The 27,170-nt window shown below is 37.5% G+C and overlaps 2 protein-coding genes across 2 annotated transcripts; both read left to right on the top strand.

Moving 5' to 3' along the window:
• Positions 1-11: 11 nt before the first annotated feature.
• On the top strand, positions 12-13,105 carry kif11 (kinesin family member 11). The gene is made up of 23 exons (XM_065297347.2): positions 12-148; positions 360-484; positions 788-920; positions 999-1,096; positions 3,206-3,284; positions 3,452-3,637; positions 3,737-3,861; positions 4,127-4,217; positions 5,587-5,829; positions 5,914-6,009; positions 6,093-6,181; positions 6,267-6,354; positions 6,494-6,682; positions 8,315-8,522; positions 9,428-9,600; positions 9,761-9,886; positions 10,000-10,158; positions 10,448-10,587; positions 11,286-11,565; positions 11,691-11,913; positions 11,991-12,160; positions 12,240-12,344; positions 12,466-13,105. The coding sequence occupies exons 2-23, from the start codon at positions 411-413 to the stop codon at positions 12,577-12,579; spliced, it is 3,189 nt and encodes a 1,062-aa protein (XP_065153419.1). The 5' UTR covers positions 12-148; positions 360-410; the 3' UTR covers positions 12,580-13,105.
• Positions 13,106-14,023: 918 nt separating this feature from the next.
• Positions 14,024-26,392, top strand: slc22a15 (solute carrier family 22 member 15). Its single transcript, XM_065244863.2, has 12 exons — positions 14,024-14,253; positions 14,781-14,918; positions 18,457-18,589; positions 18,715-18,879; positions 18,968-19,097; positions 19,428-19,649; positions 19,866-20,006; positions 20,093-20,175; positions 24,881-24,989; positions 25,428-25,500; positions 25,621-25,779; positions 25,868-26,392. Exons 1-12 carry the CDS (start codon positions 14,170-14,172, stop codon positions 25,922-25,924), a joined length of 1,494 nt encoding a protein of 497 aa, XP_065100935.2. The 5' UTR covers positions 14,024-14,169; the 3' UTR covers positions 25,925-26,392.
• Positions 26,393-27,170: the final 778 nt, after the last annotated feature.

Here is a 27,170-nt window from a genome sequence, read left to right as displayed (position 1 = left end):
CAATATTCAAAGTCAACTAACTGCTCAGCGTGAGAAGCCGAAGTCTTAGCTTTCGCCTATTGACGGCACAAAAATAAACCCCGTTTCTGGAGGGATTTAAACGATTTGGGGATATTTTTATCAACTTTTAAGCAAGATCAAGTTAACGGTACGTTTGCTGTCTGACTCTGTGCTGACTTAAAGCGTGTTTATTTTTCTTACTTCATTTTGTTTAGGCGCCGTTTAGCATTGGCAGTACAATTGATTTGTGTGTATTTGTAATACATTCGTTTAAAATGTATATTAAAAAATATAATGATTTGTTTAAATCTAAATAAATTACGCATCTATTTGCTAATGGATGTGTTTATACTTTAAAGGTTACATTTAAAGGGCGTTTTCAGATCTGAAACAGAAGACGCTCCTTTATCATGGCATCGACTCAGATATCAGCAGCCAAAAAAGATGAAAAGGGCAGAAATATACAAGTGGTTGTGCGATGCAGGTAAATGTTTATGTTTTTGAAGAATTCGCTTCAAAAGATACGGTAAAGATATTGTACTCACTGAATTATTCAACATTACTATATTTTATTGGTTATCTAAAGGAATATGTGACATTAAGTAAATGAGGTATAACTTGCATTGTGTTCTTTTATATTAGTGTTTTTACCTATTTACCTTTGTCTTGTTAGTGTTTACCTTTTGACTTGGTGTGTGTAATGCACTGCTACATAACTGTTAACGTACCCGTTTTAAACAGCTCATTGCCGTTTCATTGACATTTTAATTTCTCATGTAATCTACAGACCCTTCAACACAGTGGAGCGTAAATCTTCCTCTCATACCGTTGTTGATTGCGATCAAAACCGAAAAGAGTTGACAGTCCGTACTGGAGGTGTCACAGACAAAGCAGCCAGAAAAACATACACATTTGACATGGTATGTTTGAACACCAAATGCTTTTTGTGTTCAGTATACTGCTTATAAAATGCTTAAATGTCTTTGTATTAATTTTAGGTGTTTGGCCCTTCAGCCAAACAAATCGATGTGTACAGAAGTGTGGTTTGCCCCATTTTAGATGAGGTCATCTTGGGCTATAACTGTACAGTCTTTGCGTAAGTATCTTTGAGTAACCTTTTGATATTAAATGGATAGTTCAGCCAAAAGTAAAAACTTTCATTTTAAAGGGAAAGTATACCCAAAAATGAAAATTCTGTTATCATTGACTCACTCTCATGTTGTTATAAACCTGTATAAATTTCTTTGTTCTGATAAACAGGAAGGAAGATATTTTGAGGAATGTTTATAACCAAACTGTTCATGAGCCCCATTCACTTGCATACTATTCTTTTTCCTACTATAGAAGTGAATTTGGCTCATGATTGGTTAGCTTAGGTTACAAACTTTTCCCAAAAAAATGAAAAATGGTATTTACCTAGGCATAGATGAATAATAGGAGTTATGTACATGGTAAAGACATTGTGAGCCTCAAACACGATTGTTTCCTCATTCTTATGTAAACCTCATGCATACAATGTATACTAAATACTGCTGGAAAATCTCAACATAACATCAACTGTGACGTTACAGTCGAGATGTCAACATTAAATTACGCATTCAATTAATTACAATGTTGTTACACTGCTAAAACAAAGTTGTGACTGCTGAGTTTGCGCTATATGCTAGCGTTTAGGCTGAAGTTCTACTATTGACGTCACCAGTTACGTTTTGCAGGTCCGTGCTGAAAAAAAACACACAATTGCACTCGGAAATGTCCATTTCCAATCTCCGAATAATTGATTATTTCTTATTCCATATCTTAGTCTGATAAAGGCTCAATTATAAGGTCTGTTTACACACACACACAGAGCTACTGAAAGGAGCTGCTCTGTGAAACAGCCAATCAGAGCAGTGATCAACATTATTATTCGTGAATCGTGACCCTTTCAAATAAGGGAATAACAGACCATTTTATTCTAAAGACAAGTCCTAGGTTTGTAAATGGACATGTAAAACCATCTCTTGATAATTTTTGCACTTGAAGGAATATTCCATTTTCTTAAAAGAAAAATCCAGATAATTTACTCACCACCATGTCATCTAAAATGTTGATGTCTTTCTTTGTTCAGTCGAGAAGAAATTATGTTTTTTTGAGGAAACGTTGCAGGATTTTTCTCATTTTAATGGACTTTAATAGAGCCCAACATTTAATACTTAACACTTAACAGTTTTTTTCAACAGAGTTTCAAAGGACTCTAAACGATCCCAAACGAGGCATAAGGGTCTTATCTAGCAAAACGATTGTCATTTTTGACAAGAAAAATAACAAATATACACTTTTAAAGCACAACTTCTCGTCTAAATCCGGTCCAGCGCGACCTAACGTAAATGCGTAGTGACGTAGGGAGGTCACGTGTTACATATATTAAACGCACATTTGCGGACCATTGTAAACAATAAACTGACACAAAGACATTAATTAGTATCAGTTGACATACAACAACGTAGGAACGGTCCTCGTTCTCAACACTTGTAAACACTGGGGCGGAGTTTCGCGTTTGTCCTCTGTGACCTCTTGACGTCATGACGTATTGCGTGGGGTCACGTTGGCGCATCACGACCGGATTTAAACGAGAAGTTGTGCTTTAAAAGTGCATATTTGTTATTTTTATTGTTAAAAATGACAATCGTTTTGATAGATAAGACCATCATGCCTCGTTTGGGATCATTTATAGTCCTTTGAAACTCCGTTGAAAAAAACTGTTAAGTGTTGAGTTAAGTATTAAATGTTGGGCTCTATTAAAGTCCATTAAAATGAGAAAAATCCTGCAATGTTTTCCTCAAAAAACATAATTTCTTTTCGACTGAACAAAGAAAGACATCAACATTTTGGATGACATGGTGGTGAGTAAATTATCTGGATTTTTCTTTTAAAAAAATGGAATATTCCTTTAAAGGTTAGTTCAACCAAAAATGAAAATTATGTAATTAATGACTCACCCTCATGTTGTTCCAAACTCGGAAGACCTCCGTTCATCTTCGGAACACAGTTTAAGATGTATTAGATTTAGTCCGAGTCATTAATGACATTATTTTCATTTTTGGGTGAACTATCCCTTTATTAAAGCCACATACCATATTTCAATGCATTCTTTGGCACCTTTAAGTGGTTTGTTTCAACATGTATGTAATAATAAATACTATGGTTTCTGTTTGGTTTAAAGATATGGACAAACCGGTACAGGAAAAACCTTTACTATGGAGGGTGAGAGGTCACCCAATGAGGAATTTACATGGGAGGAGGTATGTCTGAGCTTTGTTATCTGCACCTGTCCAGTGCCTCTTTAAAATGACATTTTCCTGGAGGTCTGCTTGTGTTATTCAAGGTTTCTTGCACCAGACAGTTGCAATTTAGTTTAACATGACTAAATAATTTGGGTTAAATTTCTCTTTCACCTTTTCTTCCCCAGGACCCTCTGGCTGGAATCATTCCCAGAACTCTTCATCAGATCTTTGAGAAACTGTCCAGTAATGGTACAGAGTTCTCCGTGAAAGTTTCTCTACTGGAGATTTATAATGAGGAACTGTTTGACCTGCTCAGTCCTGCTCCCGATGTCACAGAGAGATTACAACTTTTCGATGATCCCAGAAACAAGGTACCCTTTTGTTCAAATAATTTGCTTCAGTGCTTTAAGTGAGTCTAATGTCAGTTTTCTCTCAGAAGTGTATTTAATATACGTGTATGTATAAAACAGAGAGGTGTGGTCATTAAAGGCCTTGAGGAGATCACAGTGCACAATAAGAATGAGGTGTATCAGATCCTGGAGAGAGGGGCAGCCAAGAGGAAGACGGCATCCACTCTCATGAATGCTTACTCCAGGTAAACACAACTCCGTATGTGACCCTGTCCAGGGTAAAGTCTCATAATCTAACTAGTTTGATTTCAATCTTTGACATGATATCAAGATGTCAGATATCAAAGTTTTAATGTTCTTTATAGTGTGTGAGAAGATTTGATGTGGAAAACAGTAAATCACAAAAGACAGACTTTAGCTGGGGTTTCACAGGCATGGTCACACATGCCGTCCAGATACATGTTGTATTGTGTTTGTTGTAAAATCCCTTTTCTGCTTTTCTACTTCCAGTCGTTCCCACTCTGTATTCTCTGTGACCATTCACATGAAGGAGATCACAATGGATGGAGAGGAACTGGTCAAGATTGGAAAACTGAACTTGGTGAGTCTTTTTGCTTAAGATTATGGGATATTATGGGATAAAAAAATATTTTGAGGAATGTTTGTAACCAAACCGATCAGGGACCCTATTGACTTTCATAGCAGGATAAAAGAATATTATGGAAGTCAATGGGGCCTCTGAGTGGTTTTGTTATAATTTCTCAAAATTTCTTTGTGTTCAGAACAAAGAAATATATACAGGTTTGTAACCGTGTGAAAGCGAGTAAATAATTAAGTTTTGATGTGAGCTACCCCTTTAAAGTCACCTTGAAATGGAAGTTGCTATTATCTAATTTTTTCTGTTGTGGTGACGTATATCCAATTGAAACAAAAGGTAGGGGTGTGACTTTTTAATTTGTCCGTCGAGAATTGATTGGATCATTGGAAGTTGAAGCATGTTGCTTTTTATTAATCGCTGTGATCTTTTTCTTGACCTGCAATACCCCATGACCAGAAGTAAAGTGAAATCATTTTAAGGAGGGGTAGATTTGTGTTTTTGGTTAAAGGAATAGTCTACTCATTTTCAATATTAAAATATGTTATTACCTTAACTAAGAACTGTTGAATCATCCCTCTATCATCTGTGTGTGTGCACGTAAGTGCTGGAGCGCGCTGCGACGCTACGATAGCATTTAGCTTAGCCCCATTCATTCAATGCTGCCATTTAGAGATAAAGTTAGAAGTGACCAAACACATCAACATTTTTCCTATTTAAGACGAGTAGTTATACGAGCAAGTTTGGTGGTACAAAATAAAACGTAGCGCTTTTCTAAGCGGATTTAAAAGAGGAACTATATTTTATGGCGTAATAGCACTTTTGGGAGTACTTCGACTCGCCTGAAAAGTCTGCTCCCCTTCTCACTCTCATAATGGGAGAGGGAGGGTGTTACTGCGCCAAGTCGAAGTACTCCCAAAAGTGCTATTACGCCATAAAATATAGTTACTCTTTTAAATCCGCTTAGAAAAGCGCTATGTTTTATTTTGTACCACCAAACTTGCTCGTATAACTACTCGTCTTAAATAGGAAAAACGTTGATGTGTTTGGTCACTTCTAACTTTATCTCTAAATGGTACCATTGAATGAATGGGGCTAAGCTAAATGCTATCGTAGCGTCGCAGCGCGCTCCAGCGCTTACGTGCACACACACAGATGATAGAGGGATGATTCAACAGTTCTTAGTTAAGGTAATAACATATTTTAATATTAAAAATGAGTAGACTATTCCTAAAGATTATGAGAGCACGTGATTTTTGAAAAAAATAATGCAGCTCATAGAAGTCCTATGTTAAAAATGCCACTATTGTGACTTTAATCATTTTGTGGCCTCTTTTTCATCAAAACACTCAACACTCCCTTCGTCTCTGTTTAGGTGGATCTTGCAGGTAGCGAGAACATCGGGCGATCTGGTGCGGTAGATAAACGGGCACGCGAAGCTGGCAACATTAACCAGTCTCTGCTGACTCTTGGTCGGGTCATCAAGGCTTTGGTGGAAAGAGGACCTCACGTACCCTACAGAGAGTCCAAACTCACCCGTATACTGCAGGATTCCCTGGGAGGACGCACTAAAACTTCAATCATTGCAACAGTATCTCCTGCATCCATCAATCTTGAGGTTTGTCAAACACTGGTGCACTCTCTCTCGCACTCTCTTTCGCTCTTTCCTGTTAAGCATGTTGATTTTTATTATTCATTGTAGGAAACTCTGAGCACGTTGGACTATGCTAACAGGGCCAAGAGTATCATGAACAAACCAGAGGTCAACCAGAAACTGACCAAGAGAACGCTGATCAAGGCAAGTCTCTTCAACTATTGCATTTTTGTGAAGTTTTGAGTTGCATTTCTTTAATAATGCAAAACTTTCTAAAAATATTGCAGGAGTACACTGAAGAGATTGAACGTTTGAAAAGAGATCTGGCTGCCACCCGTGACAAACATGGAGTGTATCTCTCGCTTGATAACTATGAGTAAGTTGATACATTAAAAACTTTTTTATTATTAGGTGATTTAAGGAATAACCTAAATGTCTATTCTTATATTTTCTGTTTTTAGGAGCATAAATGGTAAACTGGTGTCTCAGGAAGAGCAGATTACGGAGTACACTGAGCGTATAGGTGCTATGGAGGAGGAGTTCAAGAGGGTGAGCGTCTTTTCAAATGAAATCTACTTCTGCTTTGTGTAGATCTGCAGAGTCCTACCTAGTTCCACTTTTTGGTTTGTGATGTCACCGAGTGTCCAATACATTGGTGAATAGCTAAATTTTGTACTTGCACTGACAGCTTCTGGAGTTGTTCACGGACAGCAAGCAGAAACTTGAACAGTGCACTGAGGAACTGCAGGATAAGAGCCAAAAGCTGGACGAGACTCACAAGGACCTAACGGAGACCAGGCTTCGCCTGAATCAGGAGGAGTACATTACTGCAAAGGTCCAGAACAACGAGGGCCAGCTATACAGCACGGCTGACCAGGTCAGTCAATGAGATGTTTAATGCTTGTTTATTAGTCATTTTTCAATATTTTTTTTTGTGTGTGTGAATTAGTCAGTGTTAGTTCAGTTAACGCGGTTGGGTAAAAATGTTGACAGCATCAGAACTGGATGTCATACACACACAGACATGACTGTCCTCACTGTAACTCTACCTAGGTGACGTTTTTTGAACGTAACAAAATAATTCAAACAACAGGAAATTATGATTTAAAAAGATATTAAAATATATATGATGGCCTGTAAAATCTTATCTATGACAATAAGTACCAAATTATTAAAATAAAAGTATAACCATTTAACAGTCCTTCCAGAAAACGGCTGAGTTTTTTTTTGTGATTGTTGCGAGCAAAAATCCTGCGAGCACGTTTTCTTAAATGCAATGGAATATGCAGGATTTTTATGCGATGAAGTTGCGGGAACTTGCAAAAACTGCTTGCAGCTTTTCAATGATGTTCACATCACGTAATCACGTCACTTCATAACGTTCCCATGGCAACAGGGGACATGGCTGCGCTTGTGTGAAGTTAATGCAACATTTTTCAACTTTCTGCTAAGATATTTGTTTTGTTTTTCCTACGAAAACGCAGGGATTATGAAATTGCGCACGGAAATCTGCAATTTATGCTGCAAAAGTGTGGCGTATTTTAAAAAAAAATGTGGCCCCAGCATAAATATGTGGACTTTGACTGATTATGCATTGAATCATAGCGTTTTTTGGAGGGGCTGATTTAAAAAAAAAAAAAAAAAGACTTTGGTCACCAAATGTATTTGGTACCTGCAATTATAAATTCACCCATCTCCACAGCATCCTAACCAGTGTTGGGTGTAACTAGTTACTAAGTAATTAGTTTCTGTAATTTAATTACTTTTCCTTTGAAAAAGTAAAGTAAGGGATTACTCTTATTTTTCTTGTAATCTAATTACAGTTACTTCTGATGTAACTAAATACTGTGTATGGACTCTAAAACAGTTATGTATAGTACTAATACAATAGTGGATTCAACATGGTTTTAGTTTACAATTCTCATTATTAACTGGTTGATTATTATAAGCATTAATATTAAAGGAGTAGTCCACTTTAAAGATGGGGCCCATTGACTTACCATAGTATTTTTTTGACCTACTATGAAAAGTCAATGGACCCCATCTATAAAGTGGACTACTCCTTTAATGAGATGTTGGCTGTTTATTAATACTTAATAGCACATATTAATGCCTGATTCTGCAAAACCTTATTCTACATTAACCCTCCCATTTCTACCAATACTTAAAACTAACAACTTCTTTAGTATTAATAAGCTGTAGTTGGAGTATATTGAGGCAAAAGTAGTTAATAGTTAGTTAATAGAGAGAACTGGACCCTAAAGTGGGACCAGAATAATTGATGTCCTTTTGTATATTATTTCTTCGAGCCATTTCAAGCCTATCCTTGTATCATGTACTAAATATGATTTAGAAAGTAATTAATAAGTAATTAAATACTTTTTGGAGAAAGTAATTTGTAAAGTAATCTAATTACATGATTGAAGATGTAATTAGTAACTAGTAATTAATTACTTTTTTTGAGTAACTTACCCAACACTGATCCTAACTCACTCGCTCTCTCATTCAGCTGTTGAGTACAGCTGAGGCCAGCACGCAGGATGTTAGCGGCCTTCACGCTAAGTTGGAGCGAAAGAAGGATGTTGAACTTCATAATGGTGAGGTACAGCAGTCCTTCGCACAGTCCATGGAGAACTGCTACAACAACATGCAGACAACACTGCAGGAGCAGGGCAGCAAACACTCGGCCATCATTGACTATTACCGTTCATCAGTGGGTAAGGAAATAAGTCCATTTATGATCTTTTGAAGTTTAAGAAAAACTTAAAGGTGACATCATGAAAATCAGATTTTTTCATATTTAAATGCTATAAATGGGTTCCCAGTATCAACCTATAAAATCTAAAAAAGAACAACCCAGTAACTTAGTTTTGGTAAACCATTCTCTGCAAGCATGTGGAAAAATCGGTAATTGAAATTTGGCTCCCCTGGTGATGTCATAAGGGGATAATATCGCCCCTTAATCTGCACTATCCAAACACTGTACTGTGCAGAGATCAGCTCATTTGCATTTTAAAGCAACACTAAAGAGTTATTGCTCTTTGCTCCCCCTACAGGTTAGAAGCGTAATTGTTCATTACCCCTGTCGTAAATACTGCAGCATAGCTGGCTCTGATTGGATTGTAGGTCTGCCGTAAAGTAAGTTTTTGTAGTTTTCACTCGAACTACAGGACCACTACCCGACGGTTGGAAACTTCTTTAGTGCGGTTTTGGCCGAAAGAGGGCTGCAAAGCGAATGTGAAAGTGCAATTCACCCTGTTTTGAGTGGATGAACCACTGAAACTTTTTTGGAAACGTTATTTAAAGGTAAAAAAAACTCTTTGGTGTTGCTTTAAAGGACACACCCAAAAGCAACACTTTTTTGTCCCCACCTACAAAGTGGGAATTTGTTATAATGGTATTTTATAATGTGGTATTTTGAGCAAGAACTTCACAAACGTACTCTGGGCACACCAAGGATTTATTTGACATCTTAAAGTTGTCTTGTCCCCTTTAAAATCCAGAAAAAATGCTTTGAAAAAATAAGAATAAATACTTTTGCTAAGTTATTTGTGGCTAGAAGGTCTTGCAGAAAGGTTTCTTTCCTGAGTTTTACAAGTTGAAATGTTTTTTTTTTTTGTAGGCGAGCTGCTGACTGTGAACAGCAAGGCGTTTAAGGAGACTTTAGGAGCTGTGTGTGAATCGTACAGCAGTATTAAAAGTGCTGTTGGAGAAGGTGTGGAGCGCTGTAAGGAACGAGTGCTACAGCAGGAGAAACTTTCACAGGAGGCTCAGAACAATATGCTAGAAATACTGGTGCGGACTGTTTACATCTTTAAAAAAAAATTTAAAGGATATTTCACACAAGAACAAGAATATGAAACTGCTAATGGAAAGTTTTTGCTTTTATCTGCTTGCTTTGATTTTAAGGCTCTGCTCAGTATTGTGATAAAGTACACATTTAATATTTTCTCAGGATGAACACAAACAACATCTAGAGGAGGTTCTGATTGCACAGGCATTGCCTGGTATCAGGTCCATAATGGCCGTGAATGACAGTTTGAAGCAAACCCTTCACAGATACCATGCTCTGGCTGAACAGGTGTGTATGAGAAGACCCACCAGAATAACACTTATTTGTTGGTTTTGTAGATGATCAATCTTAACTTAAACAATGATACATAACAAACCTTAAAAAAACATTGTTTCTCACAGATGCAAGGTCTGAAGACAGAAATGATGTCATTTTTCAACTCCCATGTTGAATCGTTGGCCGATATGAGAGAGACTGCTGTGCAAGGCTTCGGCGCTCTGCGTACTGAAAATGACAAGCTCAAGGAACAGATTAGCCAAGTTGGAAACAACCATCAGGCGGTAGGTCTGCTCACCCGGACAGATTCTTGGAACAGATTACAAAGTCATCATACTTGATGTTATTGCATCCAATTTTCTGTAAAGGTGATTGACTTTTAAATGCTATGAGCGTACTTCATTGTTAAGGCGTTTAAAGCATCCACTGTCCAAACTTTGCCCAAAAAAAAAACTGTATGTAAGCCTTAAATGCCAGATTAGGCATTTGGTTTCATGATTATGAGCAAACCAGTTCTATCAACTATTACTTGCCCTTTAGAGGGCACTGTAACACACATTTGCCTTTCTACAGCGCGTGGCCCAGTTGGTTCAGTGTTTGCAGGACCAAATGAATCTCCTGGCTTTGGACACTCAGACAGACTTTGAGGGGCTCGCACAGGCAACATCTGCACAGATCGTGCCACTAGAAACGCTACAGAGCTCCATACAGAGGTGAGTGGAAATCCTACACCGTATAAAAGAATGGCCGTAGTGTCCACGACATCCTGTAGGTTTCTGGATAACATTTTTGAAGCCCAAAATTGGAGCTGGCCATCGCTAAAAATGGGCAAATTGGTGGTGGAGCTGAGGTGCCTGGTTGCTTAAAACCCTGCCCACCTAGCTTAACGATTGTCATGAAGGGCAAAATTAGCTATATAGACAGAACCACTTTTTTTGGCTGAATTTTTTTTTTCTGGTGTGAAGTTGGGCATTTTGGGGGCGGTTTCCCAGACAGGGATTAGCCTAAACCAGGACTAGGCCTTAGTTTAATTATGAAATATAACTAGTTTTATCAAACAAGCCTTACTAAAAACATTACATTAGTGCCCTTTTTTTTTACCTCAAAATGCACACAAGTAATTTAAGATATGTCAGTGCAAGTTGTTTTTAGTTTGGACAGGTCTTACATTTATTTTAGTCTAGGACTAATCTAATCCCTGTCCGGGAAACCGCCCCATAAATATAGGGGGTTTATGGGATTGACTCAGTTTTGGAGCCTGTCTCTAGCGGCCAGTCTATGAATGTCAGTTTAAGTCACTTCCTTGTTGGATTCAAGAGAGAGATCAGACCGAAAGGTTTCTGATTGGAGATCTATGTGTAACTTTTTAAGATTCTTATAACTTGGTGGTAACATCTCATCTTTATTACAGCAAATGCATCGCATCAGAGGAGGACACCGTGTCTATCCGTGGTCGGCTCGGTTCCTCTGTGGATGGAGTGATAGCTGAGATGAATGGAGCTACAGAAGAGGGAGAAAGGGCACTAGAGGAGTGTGGCGGCTACTGCGGACACCTCCAGACGGCTTTGGACTCTCTGGCTGAGTCGGGGCTCAAGTGGTGTCATGATGCCAAAGACTTGATTGAGAATAAAACTCAGGAACAGCTTAAGCATATCAAGGACACCGACACAGCTGTGCAAGATCTGCTTAAGGTTAGATTCTCTTGTCTGTTGTTTCCTTGCCTGTTGACATGTCAATCAACAATGTGTTTTAATTTTCTTAATGATTTAAATTGGCTTGATGAATGCATACTATAACCTTTTTTTTATGTGCACAGTCTGTAGAAGAAAAGGGAGAGAAAGCTGTCCGAGATTGTGAAACTCGGGTAAGTCAAATGCAGCAGGAAGTGGAAGGAATCCTGGGTCGTGTGGAAATCCAGACGGGCAAAGATGAAACCACGTTACAAGAGCACAGAGAGATCCTCTCATCCATCAACACTTTGGCACTGGACACCGTACACAACTTCATCAGCTCAGAGCTTCGACAAGATTTACCAACAGGTAACAAAGAAGCTAAGAGAACTTCCCAAATTTCTGAGTTATTATCTCATAAAGTGATAATGTGAATTTCTTTGCAGGAACAACCCCTCAACGTAAAGAGTACGTGTACCCGCGTGTGCTGAGCAAGCCAAGGAGCCGAGAAGAACTGGAGCAGGAGTTCAGAGCTCAACAGGAGGCGTTTCAGAGCGCTCTTCAGAGCCAGTGTGAGACTGTAGAAGAGGCAGATGAGGAGAAACCTCTTGACCAGGTATCAATCGTAAACCTTTTGAGATTTATTTGTTATATACGTGTGGCCTCTAGCTAACTTTATGAATTTGCTGGTTTAGGACTCTCTGGAGGATGAAGTCGATGTTTCTAGTGATGGAAACACCACAGAACAGTCTGATGAGAATTTGATGTGTTATGAGAACGGAAGGGTTCCCTTCTTCAAGGTGAGACATTTGAGCACTTCTCACATGTTGCAAGATTGCTTGTACGCCACAAATAATTCAATTTGTTGGTTGTAGAAGCAGTCTTTGACACATTTTTTTTTTTTTCACTTTCCCTATACAGAAGAAAAGCAAGAAGGAAAATGGCGGCAATAAATCTCTAAACCGTTCAAAGGTTGAGAATGAGAGCTTGTGTACGCCACCCCGTTCAAAGCTACCACTTAGATGTCAGAATTAACATCAGTTATTTGTTTTTATGACCTAGTTTTTATGTGTCAAATGGCATTCTTTTAAGCTTTTGTCTCTTTCAACATGAAGTGTCTGTCTGTCTTTCTTTCTTTCAACATGAATTGTCTGTCTTGACCCTTTTATATTTGTGTTGTTACCTCACTGTCACAGTTTTTAATAATAAATAACTAAAGATAAGGGTGATCTTGTTACTTTACTTTTTCACTAGAGTTTAGACTTTTTTTTGTTGTGTTTGTTGATCTGATTTAAATACTAAAAGAAATATCCACTCCATGTTTAATAAAGTATTTTAAAGTATGGTTTGTTTATCAGGTCTTAATGTATAAAGTTCTTCATTTTTTTTTTTATTATATTCACAGAGACACGGTGTAATGTTGGTGCTTATGTTTGCAGCTATATTTTCCTTAATATTCAAATAAGCTCACAAGGTTATTAAAAAAAATAATAAGTCGATCAGAGAGACATTATTTGTGCATTTAATAAAGGTTTAAATCTAAGAATGGCAAGTGAATAAATTGTGTCAGTTTTTTGTTAAGATGTAAAGTTTGTTTTAACTTTTGGTTGCAAATTTCATTTTTAAATGTTCTTACTACAGTGGCAGAAATTGTATGGTTCCATATTAAACAAAAGGACTAATCAGTTTTAAGCATAAAAAATGTAACTAGCTAATAAATGGTGTATTAACTTATTGGTCATATTATTTGGAAATTACACAGGTAAAAAACAAAACTTGTTTTAATGAATTGTATGGTTTTATTACAAACATGATATTACAAAGCCAATATTTAGCTAATTTTTCCTATTCGAGAAGTGCTTTACACTTGAAGTTGTTTACATTTAATAAAGAAAATTTATTGGTTTTCATGCGGGGCTGCGTAGGCGATCGGGTAATGATATCATAGTATCGCGAGAACTATTTAAGAGCTGATAGATCTCCGTACTTTAGTCGCTCCCGCGGTACCTTGATGTCACACATCAGTGCGCAGCTCAGCATGAAGTACAACAATAAAAATCTGGGCTACATTTGTGATTCTGGATAATTGAAGTTTTAAATGACATGTTAAACACTTTCTTTTTTTTATTCGTTTCATTTACACAGATGTAACGTGTCTTAGAAAGTTCCGTCGACATCTCCAAGTATTATTATATCATCTTATCTGATTTTAACTTTGTGTTTTATTATTATTATTATAATTTTTATTTATGTTGGATAATATTATATTATTTGTAGGTATTTTGTTTTGATGTTTTGGACTGAACTTTGTGCCTTTTACTCTTGGGCCATTAAAAGCCTCGCCCCTTACAAAACTTCCATTCACGCTTAACAGCTATTCTACGCCTTCATTCTATTTCCTCTGGTCCAATCAGAACTGCTCTCTGCGGCACGTGTTATTATCGCCTCGCAGCGTTCAATCAGAACTGTTCCCTGAACCACGTGGTCATTCCACGTATGCGAGGAGATAACAGATTACAGTTGAACATCTGAAGCCTCAGTCTTGTCTCAATAATTTACATCTGTTTAAAATGTAAAAACCATGGATGTAATGCTCTAGGATGTTGAATAGGTTTAAACCGTGAAATGGATTTAGAGGAGGCTTTCCAAGCGGTTGGAGAATTCGGCAGACACCAGAAGCGGATGGTGATCATCCTTATTTGTCTCCAGGTAACTGACACAGGCAGATTAATAAACACTGAAATGTCATGTGCTGGTGTTAATAAATGTCTTCAGTTTTCTAAGGCACAGAGCATAAATGTATGCAAAACGTATATTCGTGCGATCAAACGTCTGCGTTGGTTTGCAGGAGTCAGTGTTTTTTCTGTCCTTCAGGCATGCAGATGTTAATGTTTGCTTTTTCTCATTTACAGTAAATCATTTACTTTTCAAAAAAGGCTATTTTTAAACTTGATTGTTTTAATGTAATTTACGTTTTTTAGTAATTCATTCAATTTGAACACCCTTTCCTATCTAGGGATGCTATTGGATATTATTAGGTGTTACTTTTTACCTCTACTGCAAGTGTGGGCATTCCTGGTTTTGGAGGGTCACTGTCCTCCAGGACCAGGAATGCCCACCCCTACTCTATTGGAGACTTGAAATTAGTTTTGTTGTTGGTTAAATAAGTAAAGCTTAAATAAAACGGAAAACTAAACTCATTCGTTCGTTCAAATGTGTTTAAACATGTTTTGCAGATTTACATGGCATGCCAGTCCATGCTGATAGTTTTAGTAGGAGCTGTGCCAGAATATCATGTAGAGCCTGTTACTGAAGGTGGGAGTGTAACCCGTGGTGTGACATTTACTGAGGATGTCAGCTCCATTGTGACTGAGGTAAGGATGTGTTATCTTGTTATTAGGATTGAGAAAGTTATGATATTTTTAATATCAGAGGAAAAAGTTATAAATGGATTTCTATGGGGAAGGTGTGTGACCGAAAATGCTGCCTATTCACATGTTTTTGCTTGTAACTTTCTCATTTTATCAGATATTTGCATGGAATTTTAACAGAAGGTAGAATTTTGTTAGTTCTTTCAAATTAAATCATGAACATTTTCTCTTTTAGTCGGAATGGTCATCAGACTTTAGTTGGAATGGGCATCAGACTCATGGTAACCATTGTTTTTAGAACGATGCCTGCAGTGGACATTCTGACATGACGATTATCATACCGTAAACAAACTTTCAATGCTGACATTGCAGGCACGCACGTCAAAATTAAAGGCATTAAATCAGTTTCTGCCCACGCAGGACTTTTACAAGGCATCTCATGATGCGACATCCAATCCTTTGTTGCATGGTTGTAGTATGTTTTCACTAAATATGACTAGGGTTGTAACGGTATGGCGGTATACCTTGATATTAACTTTTACAATTATCATACCGTAAATATTTGCTTATACATGGTTTTTGACAAAAAAAATTAAGCAGAACTCACCTGCGCTACTACGCACATGCAACTTCATTTGGCGTGACTGCTAGACTCCACTCATTTATGTATATACCTCGCATTATTTTTTAACACATCAATAGTTATGCGCTGGCACAGAGTTAGACCCTTTGGACTCCACACAGAAACAGCAATGCGTGGTGCGGGCATGACATAAGGAACATCCTGGATCTGTTTTTTCGCTCTTCTTTATTCTTTTTTTATGTATAGAAGTATCGGATCGGGACTCTGTATCGGCAGATACTCAAAATCAAATGACTCGGACTCGAGGGCAAAAAAACCTGATCGGGACATCCCTATCAGTTTTATTAGCGCTTTTCACAATTGGTAATTGTTTCAAAGCAGCTTTACATTAATAGAAGCAGTGGAAAACTCAGAAAAATCGACAGACAATATATGTAGCAAAATACAGCGGCTATGAATTAACTTTACAAGCGAGTGTATTAATAATGTATCGTATACAATAGGGTGCAAAGTTAAGCCAATGTCGACTGACTTCCCAGGGTTGAAAAAACCCCTAGGAGAAAAACCTCCCGACTCTTTAGCCTGGGAGAAACAAAAATTCCTAGAAGGGAAAAAAACTCTTGCTTCTTGAGTTATGTGAATGCTTTGTTACATGCAGGTGTAGTGATTTTGGGGTACCAGCTACAGAATTTCTCTTTAACAATAAGAATGATCCAAATAGATCATTTAACAAATAAGAAAATATGTAAATTAGAGGGAGTTGGTCATCTAATTTATCTGAAGGATTTTGTGAGATTCGGACCAGCTTGTAGAACCCTTTAACTGTATTATCAACACAAGGAAGACACAGTGGTAATAAAATGGAATTTATTAACAAAAGATAAACAAGAATAAATGAAAAACACTACTAAATAATACTTAAATACTAGAAATAATAGAAGTAATAGTAAAATAAATAATAAAATAATAGAAATAAAAGATAGAAACGAAAATGCAAAGAATAGAAAATTGAAGTGACTGAGTTGAATTTAGGGCAGAATGTTTTCTGTGTCTGGTAAGATGACAACCTTATTTTAATTAAAGAATTATCTGCTTAACATTAAAGAAATCAGTTATGCAATATTGGAAATCATACATGGTAACAGTAACTGATAGAATACACCAATGCCATGGTTTCAGGAAAGATTTGGTTGTGTTATATTTACGTTCTGTGCGGTCAAATGAGCTGTCCGGTGGTGGCCCGTTGGCCATGTATCAGGCTTTTCTGTGCTGCAATGGGGAAAGAGTCAGGTTCAGTTCAACAGCCTTGAACACGAAGTGCTGTGAAATTGCTGATCTCCAGGAAGCACCGAGAGGATTCTAGCGATCTGGAACACGCAGATGCGATCCTGTAGTCAGTGCAGAAGGACTTATCTGGAACACGCAGATAAAGGCCTCTTGAAGTGTAGGTTTGCTCTTCTGAGCTTCACCTTGTTGCAGACGTAGGTTGTTGCCTTTCTGGAAGTGAGGCTCAAAACGTGGTGTGATCTGCTCAGTCTCTGGACACACGGGCCAGAACGTGTGGTCGATCTGGTTCAGTCTCTGTTGTCGAACTTAGAACGAGGAGCTGTAGATCTCAAAGAGAGATTCACAAGCTTGGTTGGTTTTTCGATCTGTTAATATATCTCTTTTCAGCGGTGAGACTTGAGGTGTTTGTTGTGTCCTTTTTCGGTCTCTAGCACGCAGCAGGGAGACTCAGAACGATGGATTTACTCTGTTAATGTCTCTTTTTCGGGATGAGACTCAGAGCGAGGAATGTCTGGAAGAAAGGAACTTTTATAACTTTAGATAAGGAGGAGTTTGCATTTTGGCGCTTTCCTGATGCAGAGCCGTGATTGGCTGTTGATGTCAGAGGAACTCCACAGAAGGTGGTCCACTGTGAGGAACTCATTTGCATTGCATAAAGTACAGAGTTTAAAAAGAGATTTAATTCAGAATGCAGTGTCTTTAAATGAGTATGAAGTCAATAGGTGATGGGTTTTAGGTCCATTTTGGTGGTGAAAGGATGTAAAGATTTGTCCTTTGGTTTAGCCAATACTTTGAAAAATGCTTTTCCTTAAGGAATTTTTATGACCACCCTGCCTTCATGAGATGGCATGGGGGGGGGGTTGAAAGGATGATAAGCAGAGATGGTGTGGGCCCCTCAAAACGTCCTCTCTTTCTCCACTTTGGCACGGAGGTCAGCCATAAAAGATGTTGGTCAGTTGTCTTATCTGATCGAACTGGACACTTTATGTTAACCCACCAAAATCCGGTCCAAATGTAGCAATTAGGGAGGGGTCTGGAATGCTTTGTTGTACGCTGTTCACTACACAGGCTAACTATTGCGAGATAAGTACATTATGTGAATGCTTTGTTCAAGAAAAAAGTCTTAAGTTTAGATTTAAAATGATTGACTGCGTCTGATTCACGGACATCAGTTGGCAAATCATTCCAGAGCTTAAGGGCTAAGTAGGAAAAGGATCTGCCACCTTTAGACACCCCAAACAGCACATTTTTGCTCACACCTACAAAGTGGCAATTTTAACATGTTATAATAAATTATCTATATAGTATTTTCAGCTAGAACTTCACATATGTGCTCTGGGGACACCAAAGATTTATTTGACATCTTAAAAAAGTCTTGTGAAATGTCTCCTTTAAATGGATCCAAATGTTAATTGAAATGATCTGATGATGCATCAGTAAATTAGCTAGTATACCTGAATGCATGTGTTTTTAATCTTTTAATCTAATTTAAAATATGATCAAAACAAGCAAGTGACAAATTTCGGTATCAACCAACTGTTTATTGTTAAAATTGGTATCCTGTTTGGCATCTCCATTTAAAGTCACATCTATATTAAATATGTAAATTAAAGAAGACGTCTGACACATTCATGCATGTGTTTATCTTTGCTGCTATTTTGTCTTTTGCAGTGGCACCTTGTTGAAGAGCAAGCCTATAAGGTGAATTTAGCGGGGTCTCTCTTCTTCGCCGGTGTGCTCATAGGAAATGTCCTGTTTGGACCGCTCTCGGATAAGATCGGAAGGAAGCCGGTTTTTCTTACTGGTAGGGTGAAAACGAACAGTTTTTTAAAAATTATTAAATTACTGATCTACTATCATACAAAACAGTTCAACAAGTCTATGAAGAAAATATACTTTTATTTAAACATATTGAAATTTCTCCCTCAGGTCTGTTTTTCGAAGTCTTATTTGGATACGGCACTGCCTTAGCCCCCAGCTATGAAGCGTTTGCCTTGTCCCGTCTGTTGGTTGGCATTATGAACGGAGGCATGGCATTGGTCTGCTTCGTCCTCACTCAGGAATATGTGGGAAAGTCCTACTGGGCAATGACAGGTTTACAGAACTGCCACTATCACTCAACCTCTTTAACTTTAAATCTAAATCAATACCCTTTATAACTAATCTGATGTTTGTATTCCAGGAACCTTGACTAATATGACCTTTGCAGTGGGGATCTCTCTGTTCGCTGCTTTAGGTTATTATGTCCGGCCGTGGCGCAACTTGGCAACCGTGGCAAACTGTCCAGGACTTCTGCTTTTCCTGCTTTGCGTGTGAGCGTGCAGTTGAATGGCTGCTTCCTGTTAAACTACAGCACTGTGGCGTCATGATAGTTCATTAGTAAAATTCAGTTGGGAGTTATTTGTTTTTAGTTAAAGTGTGTTATGTAAATCTTCTCTTGGTTAAGTTGTTTTTTAAAATGCTTGCAGCCTTAGTAAGGATGTAACCTAGATAGAAATTAAAGTTAGAAATATGTCAGAGCTGGATTGTAGCGGTTGAGCAAATCCTCAGAGACGTTGGGCCGTGGTGCTTATGTGAGTTTGATGTCCCAATGTCCTAAATTATCAGAGCATTTTGGAATCAAAGTGTTTCCATGTTCCCAGGACCCTGCCAGAATCTCCACGCTGGCTGTATTCTCGGGGTCATATGAAGCAGGCAGAGGACATCCTGCAGGATTTCGGTGTTAGAAATGGGAAAGGCAGAATTTCTTTAAAGCTCCGCCGGACTGTCAGCACCAGTGCTCCTGATGCATCCAGTCCTGGGGTTTTCCAGCTGGTCACTCATCCCATACTTCGCTGGAGAACTGTGGTCCTTATGTATGTATGGTGAGTATTTTAGCATTATAGCCATTTAGAATTTCACAAATTTGTACGTTTTCAGGCTTGGCACTGCCAAGCATCTTTATTATTATTTTCCACAGATTTGCTGCTAAATATAAACAAATACAAATCGTAAAAATCAATAATTTTAAGATTTTAAGCTATTCAATATGATTTTTCTAATTATGTTGTATAAAGTTTTTTACTGTGTGTGTATTGTAGGTATGTCTGTAGTCTTGTGTATTACGGGTTGACCCTCAATGCAAGTGAAGATAAAGGAAATCGTTACCTTAGTGTTGCGATGTACGGGCTGGTCGAGCTTCCTGCTTACCCTCTGTGCATGTACTTCATGAACAAACAGTGGTAAATACACTCACACCATCAAACACCTGGTAGGCATCTCTGATTGTAATCCACTATTTAGTACTGAATGTGTGTTTTTATTTCAGGGCCGGAAGACGGAAATCAATGGCAAACTTTCTTGGCTTCGCAGGCTTGTCCTGTCTACTCAAAACTATTGTACCTGTATCAGGTGATATTTTTTTTTAGATAAATAAAGTTTTCATTTTAAAATCTAATTCCCCAGTGTGGTTCAGGTTATAGGAGTGAGTGGGGCACAAACTAGCGCGGGGTTAAATGTAACATGGCTACTTTGCATATTTATAAAGGGTCTAGCAATCTGTGCTTTTGGTCTTTTTCTCTTACGCCGCATTCACACGGTCCGTCAGCGTTAACGCTTAACGGAAGGCTTGTCTGAAGCGTGGCCAACAGCCAATCACTCTGGCCGCAACACAAGCTCCGGTCTTCCATAAACGTAATTGGCTGGCCCTGCCTAGGTTATTTGCATAAGGCGATATGATTGGCTGACGCACGCGTTGCCGCTTGAAAAGTTGAGAAATGTTCAACTTCTGCCGCGAGCAACGGCACTGACGCGGCGCCGACGGATCCACAATTCAGTTCGCCAACGCTTGACGTCACCCATTAAAAGTGAATGGGAAGCGTCAACGCTTACGCCCCGTGTGAATGCGCCGTTACTGTCAGAAGATGATCTCCTGTGAGTTTGTGAAAAGTTGTAATGTATTTTTGTTAAGATATTGAACAAAGAGTGTTTTGGAGGCATGAAAGTAAAGTTCTTCATCTTATGTTTTTTTGCGATTTCTGAGTTGGGTGTGTAAGTCACCAAATCCAACCTTATATTATTTTAATCACTGTCTTGTTACCTAAAACATAACATCATTTTGAAACATGTCAGCAACTCCTAGTAACTGATAGCTGGGATTGAAAATTTTTACACAGCAGGGTTAGTTGTCACACAGTGTTACAATTAAGCCTCAGGTATCCAACGATAATAAAATGAAAACAATGCAAAATAATAACTGTTAATACAATATCAGGGGAAATAACTGACAATTATGATTTTTTTGTCTTAGAAGCCCTTTAAAAAACATTTATTTGCATTGATGCATAATACAAGGATGGTTAGATGAAGGATCATGGAAGGATGAATGTGTGTATATCTATCTATTATAGGCAGATATATAAACAATATCCACCTTTAGTATATAGACAGAATTTGATTGAATTATTTGTTTAAACAAAATTGTCTAACAAACCCTCTGTTGTAATGTTTGCACTTCTGTCACTCTCGGTGTACTTGTACGATTAACGGTAGGTCCCACACAAACAAACTTTAATTTTTCATTTGTAGCAGAGATGTGTTTATTAATTGTGTAAAAAATTCATCTAACTTAAATATTTTTTTAATGATAGAGCCAAAAACCGTTAGTTTGTGTCCCGCTCTCCCCTACTCTCTGTCATCATAGCTTAACATCAAGGTAAAAAAATTATAAAATGAAATGTAATAGGATTTGTGTGTCACAATAAGCATTATAAATTGATTTAATTTAATTAATATTAAAACCATGACATTATTCTGCTAAACGTTTGTTGTTATTCTGCTAACAAAGACAAGCTGAGACTTGTGTAGGCTTAGCACAGGTAAAGCCTGCAGTCTTTCACGTGTCCCACGTACCTATAGTTTAAATGATTGTACTGTAGCCCCAGAAGTATTTGCCATTGCATTAGATAACAAAATATAAAAACAAGCAAAGCATTTCCCAAAATATATTTTGGGGGTTAAATGATGGTTAGATGCATTCGCTGCCATGTTAATGGCACAAGTTGATAGTTATGTGTTATGTGTTGAACGACAACTGTGGGGAAACTCATCCATTCATTCATCCACTAAAATAGAAATTGCAAAAAATGGTTTGGTAAAGTCTAGTATATGATATGTTTAAAGACTTGATGTTGCATTTTGTTATCTTCTAAATAAGCTGTATAGACCAAAATTTCAAACAGAAAAGATGTAAAAAGACATCAAAAATAAAGAGCAATCAACCTAAAACTATTACTTTAATTCAATAATGCTAACGTGACTTCTCAATACCTTAATATCTTTGCAATGAAATGCATTGGCTTAAAGGTGCAGTGTGTAGATTCTAGTGGTGAGGTTTCGAATTGCACCCCTCCCTTTCTAAGCACATAAGCTGTGTCCCAATTCAAGGGCTGCGACCTCATAAGCATGGGACCACTGATCTATATAAATGACTGGATTGCGCATGACGTCACACTTGTGAAGCCACCGCGCCGCCATGTTGGTATACCCAAACGTTCTATTAAATCAATGGACGTTATCAGATTTTAATGATAAAACATCACTTTACTCGTCTTCGTTTTTATATGTTAAGTTACCCTGTACATTATTACAACACAAACGTCCAAAGCATGTAAATAGTTATTTACTGAAAGGTGTACATTTTGCGTTTTAATCAGTTATTTATACATTCATCTTTATTACAGTATCAGATCAGCAGACAGCATATTCAGTATTAATGACAATAAAAGTGCTCATTCTGGAATCTAAATAAATAATCATGCTTTGTACCATATGTGCATGCAATAATTTGCTAGTTTTGTAATTATGTTATCTAAACTTTCAAGTTACCTAAACTTCTTTAAAGAAATAACGCTGACCGTCACAGTGTAGCTGAATGTCAAAAAAACTTTATTTATACCCGTGTCATTAACAAATGCAACAGACACACTCACCTTAACGTTTTTTTATAAATCCATTATCCTGCCCGATTAAAACGTAAACATTGCAAATAACACCAGAATTAACAAATAATTAACGTACACATATCCTTAAAATTAACCTTGTGTAACTGATACGCTGTAACGGGGGTCAATATTGATCATGATTTTGAATGGAAGTCAATGACGCTCTCTGCCAGTTGGGTATACCAAGATGGCGGCTCGAACTCTGCGCTGGCTTCACCTCACGCAGTTACATCAAGCGTTCTATGCGCAATCCAGTCATTTATATAGATCAGTGCATGGGACCTTAAAGGTGAGCACTCAGTCTTTCCAGGTGGCAGCCTCAGAAGTTCGCAAAGAAAACTGAAATGAGACGGTCTAACCTTCGGACAACCCATAATTGGCGTCACCTGCTGCACGCGCCCACCGCACCTGTCAGCATGACACAGCTGAAACGTTTCTGACTTATTAAAATAAATAAAAAAATTTACAAAATTTAAAAAATATTAATCAGAATAAATTTATTTTAGAAAATATGACATGTTGATGTAGATTAAACTATTCAACAGTATATAAAATAAATCAACCTTAGAAATATACGCAACATAAAAAGAATAATATAAACACAAAACATAACTTATAATCCTAAAACAGTGACAATAAAAAGCCTCGGCTGTTAAGGATCCATTCGTTCTATCCTTAACAGCGCGGAGAAATAAGGACGCATTTTGAGGCTTCATTCTAAGCATCCTTTGAACTGGGACAGCCTTACTAGCCTCAAGTCGCGCTGCTGTGACGCAATCGGTCTTAAAATACGTACTAAGAAGGTCACAGCGTTTGAATTGGGACACAGCCGTAGATAAGCTACGGTAGCCGTCACAGGAAAACATGTCATCGTCTTAGACAACGTAGTGAGAACCGCGCTCTTTAGTGCAGTTTGTCCGTTTAGGGCTACTGTTGAAACATGATGGCTCAAAATGGCAGCTTCCATGTAAGTGGACCCGCAGTGTATGTAGATAAGAACGGCTTATTCTAAGGTAATAAAAACATACAGTTCATTTTGCAAGGTCTTTATACACCACTAAAAACATAGTTATCTATATTATATTGCATTGCTGTCAAAAGATCCTTCTAAAATGTACACACTGCATCTTTAAAGGAATATTCCATTTTCTTAAAAGAAAAATCCAGATAATTTACTCACCACAATGTCATCCAAAATGTTGATGTCTTTCTTTGTTCAGTCGAGATGAAATTATGTTTTTTGAGGAAAACATTGCAGGATTTTTCTCATTTTAATGGACTTTAATAGACACCAACAATTAACACTTAATTCAACACTTAACAGTTTTTTTCAACGGAGTTTCAGAGGACTCTAAACGATCCCAAACGAGGCATAAGGGTCTTGTCTAGCAAAACAATTGTCATTTTTGACAAGAAAAATAACAAATATACACTTTTAAAGCACAACTTTTCGTTTAGGTCCGGTCCAGCGCGACCTAACGTAAATGCGTAGTGACGTAGGGAAGTCACGTGTTACATATATAAAACGCACATTTGCGGACCATTTTAAACAATAAACTGACACAAAGACATTAATTAGTATCAGTTGACATACAACAACGTAGGAACGGTCCTCTTTCACCACATTTGTAAACACTGGGGCGGAGTTTCGCGTTCGTCCTCTGTGACCTCTTGACGTGATGACGTATTGCGTCGGGTCACGCTAGCGCATGACGACCAAATCTAAACGAGAAGTTGTGTTTTTAAAGTGGATATTTGTTATTTTTCTTGTCAAAAATGACAATCGTTTTGCTAGATAAGACCCTTATGCCTCGTTTGGGATCGTTTAGAGTCCTTTGAAACTCTGTTGAAAAAACTGTTAAGTGTTGAGTTGAGTGTTAAGTGGTGGTGTCCATTAAAGTCCATTAAAATGAGAAAAATCCTGCAATGTTTTCCTCAAAAAACATAATTTCTTCTCGACTGATCAAAGAAAGACATCAACATTTTGGATGACATGGTGGTGAGTAAATTATCTGGATTTTTCTTTTAAGAAAATGGAATATTCCTTTAAGTGTCCAAATAAACAGTATTATTTCAGCGTATATCATTAAATTGCTTATTGTTTGCTTTTTTAGGGTTCTTTTTGAGTGCTACATCACTGGCTTTAATGGGAAAATTGATGGTCAGTGCCGCGTTTAATATTGCATACGTGTATACCTCAGAGCTCTACCCAACCGTGATCAGGTACAGCCGACTCTGTAGCAGCATGCATAACATAACACTCAAGGTTTTTTTTTTACTCATTTGTTATTTTTCTAATAGAAATGTGCATTAGGTTTGTTTCTGTTGCTCACTTGGTAGAGCTTTGTGTTGCATGACTTTCCCAGGAATATACTGATAAAATGTATAGCTTAAATGCACTAAGCTTTGCATTAACCCCTGGGACCACTGGAATGGACATCACATGTTTTGTGGTTCAACCAGAAAATGCTGATCAACCAATTAAAATAAGGCACACTGATTAAACACCAGAAAAATCAGGTCTGAAGGGGTTAATGTAACCTGGCCCTCTGAATTAATGCTGTGCTCAGGTAAATGGCGCCCTCTGGTGTAGACTGTGCTGTACTGAACATTTTTCGTATGGATAATGTATGTAATCTAATGTAATTTTGTGTGTTTTAGGAATGCAGGGTTGGGTGTGTGTTCCATGTCCTGTAGAGTAGGAGGGATTTTGGCTCCATTTGTGCCCAGTATGGTGAGCAATTTTGTTTGATTGTTTGTTTAGTAATTCTACAGCTTCTAATTCTTCTAATCATCTATATTATGCCAACAGCTTTTCTCATTGACTGTTTATGTATTATTGGTTGTTTTCAAGAAATCACTGCATGCCTCTATGCCATTTATTGTCTTCTGTTTGAGCGGTGTATCTGCGGGCTGCCTCGGGCTCCTACTGCCGGAAACCCTTAATAAACCCATAGCCGAAACACTTGATGAACTTTCCAGCCCAATCTACCATCGAATCTTAGAGCCACAGGTATCCACGGTAATCTAGTATCAGCAGTTACACTTCTCATAAGCAAATGATAATCTTATTGCATTGCATTGTTAAATGTTTTTTACAGGTCCACCTCCTGGAGGAAAAGCATTTATCTGACCAAAAAGGAGAGGACAGTGATTGATACATGGACATTTTGTTAAGCTAGTATATGGACATTCGTGACCACAAATTACATATTGTGCCAAAAACACTAAACTCGCTAAAGTTTTTTTTTAATATGCTTTAGTGATCAATGAAAAGGACGCAAGTATGTAAGGAATATTTGAAGATGATGAAAAATGGACCAGGTACTCATTCCTAACCTCATCTCTCACAATGCCGTAATTTTAAATGTTTTTATGTTTACTGACATTTGTGTCTAGGACCTATTAAGTTTTTTAATGTAAGATAATATATTCACCATTGTGTATGTGAAACCATTTTGACTCATATCTGAATGTTAACACGCTGCAGATTTGAGTGAATTATATTTATGGGTCTATACTGGTGAAGAGAGATATTTTCTCCAAAGGGAGAAGAAATTGTATAAGTGTATTTCTGTACATAGTACAATTTTAAAGCTTTTAAATAAATGCCTCAAGTTTAGTAATCATGAATGTGGGTCAATTACATGACAAGCATATTTTTGTGTCCGTTATGTACTATAAAAATTAATTGATCAATGTATGACAAGTGTCACTTTATTCTATATATTTTATTTAGTTTAAATACATTTTAAGTATTTTTTAATAATAAAAATACCTTTTTTTTTTACATCTCAAACTTGTAAAATGGGAGGTGGGAAAACTCTCCCTACAAACTATCAGTTTAAGACAATGTAAATAATGGTGTTTAAATTAATATAAATTTAAAATAAGATACTTTGGAATTATTTTATGTTTGAAACCATCCCTATAAACACATTTCACAAATATCAGTAGTTTGTCCAACAATTTGTATGTTCTAAAATGTCAAGGTGGTTTAATCATCCCTTTTATCAAGAAGTTAACAAGTAGGGGAGAGCGGGGCACAACCTTACGCTTTTTGGCCTTGACTCTATCATTTAAAAAATAAGAAAAAAGTTAGATGAATCATTTTTTACACAATCAACATGAATGAACACTTAAAGCAACACTATGTAGTTTCCATGTAAAAATGACTTACAGCTCCCCCATGTGGTTGAAAAGCGCAACAGTGCCTGGTATCAGACACTCTTTTGCAGGCAGGGGGAGGGGTGGGGCTGTGTTTCCTACCCTCCACCGCCACTTTCAGAGTGTGCTTGTAGCAGCTAGGAGGCTGCTCAGGTTGCAGCAACAGTACAATTTGTCCAGTTAAAAGTTGTTCTATTACTAAAAATAATTTTAGAGACATTATTTAAAGGTAAAAAA

This window comes from Paramisgurnus dabryanus, chromosome 17, assembly GCF_030506205.2.
Source record: "Paramisgurnus dabryanus chromosome 17, PD_genome_1.1, whole genome shotgun sequence".
In the NCBI taxonomy this organism is placed as follows: Eukaryota; Metazoa; Chordata; class Actinopteri; order Cypriniformes; family Cobitidae; genus Paramisgurnus; species Paramisgurnus dabryanus.
The sequence above is the reverse complement of the archived record's forward strand: the minus strand, read 5'-3'. Positions and strand labels throughout refer to the sequence as shown.

What these genes read in the sequence shown, in the direction of transcription:
- slc22a15 (XM_065244863.2), top strand. Translation starts at nt 14,170, where the DNA reads ATGGATTTAGAGGAGGCTTTCCAAGCGGTTGGAGAATTCGGCAGACAC. An exon ending in TCAGCTCCATTGTGACTGAG is followed by an intron (nt 14,919 to 18,456) that starts GTAAGGATGTGT and finishes TGTCTTTTGCAG; the next exon opens with TGGCACCTTGTTGAAGAGCA. An exon ending in GTCCTACTGGGCAATGACAG is followed by an intron (nt 18,880 to 18,967) that starts GTTTACAGAACT and finishes TTTGTATTCCAG; the next exon opens with GAACCTTGACTAATATGACC.
- kif11 (XM_065297347.2), top strand. Translation starts at nt 411, where the DNA reads ATGGCATCGACTCAGATATCAGCAGCCAAAAAAGATGAAAAGGGCAGA. An exon ending in AAACATACACATTTGACATG is followed by an intron (nt 921 to 998) that starts GTATGTTTGAAC and finishes TATTAATTTTAG; the next exon opens with GTGTTTGGCCCTTCAGCCAA. An exon ending in GAAGGGTTCCCTTCTTCAAG is followed by an intron (nt 12,345 to 12,465) that starts GTGAGACATTTG and finishes TTCCCTATACAG; the next exon opens with AAGAAAAGCAAGAAGGAAAA.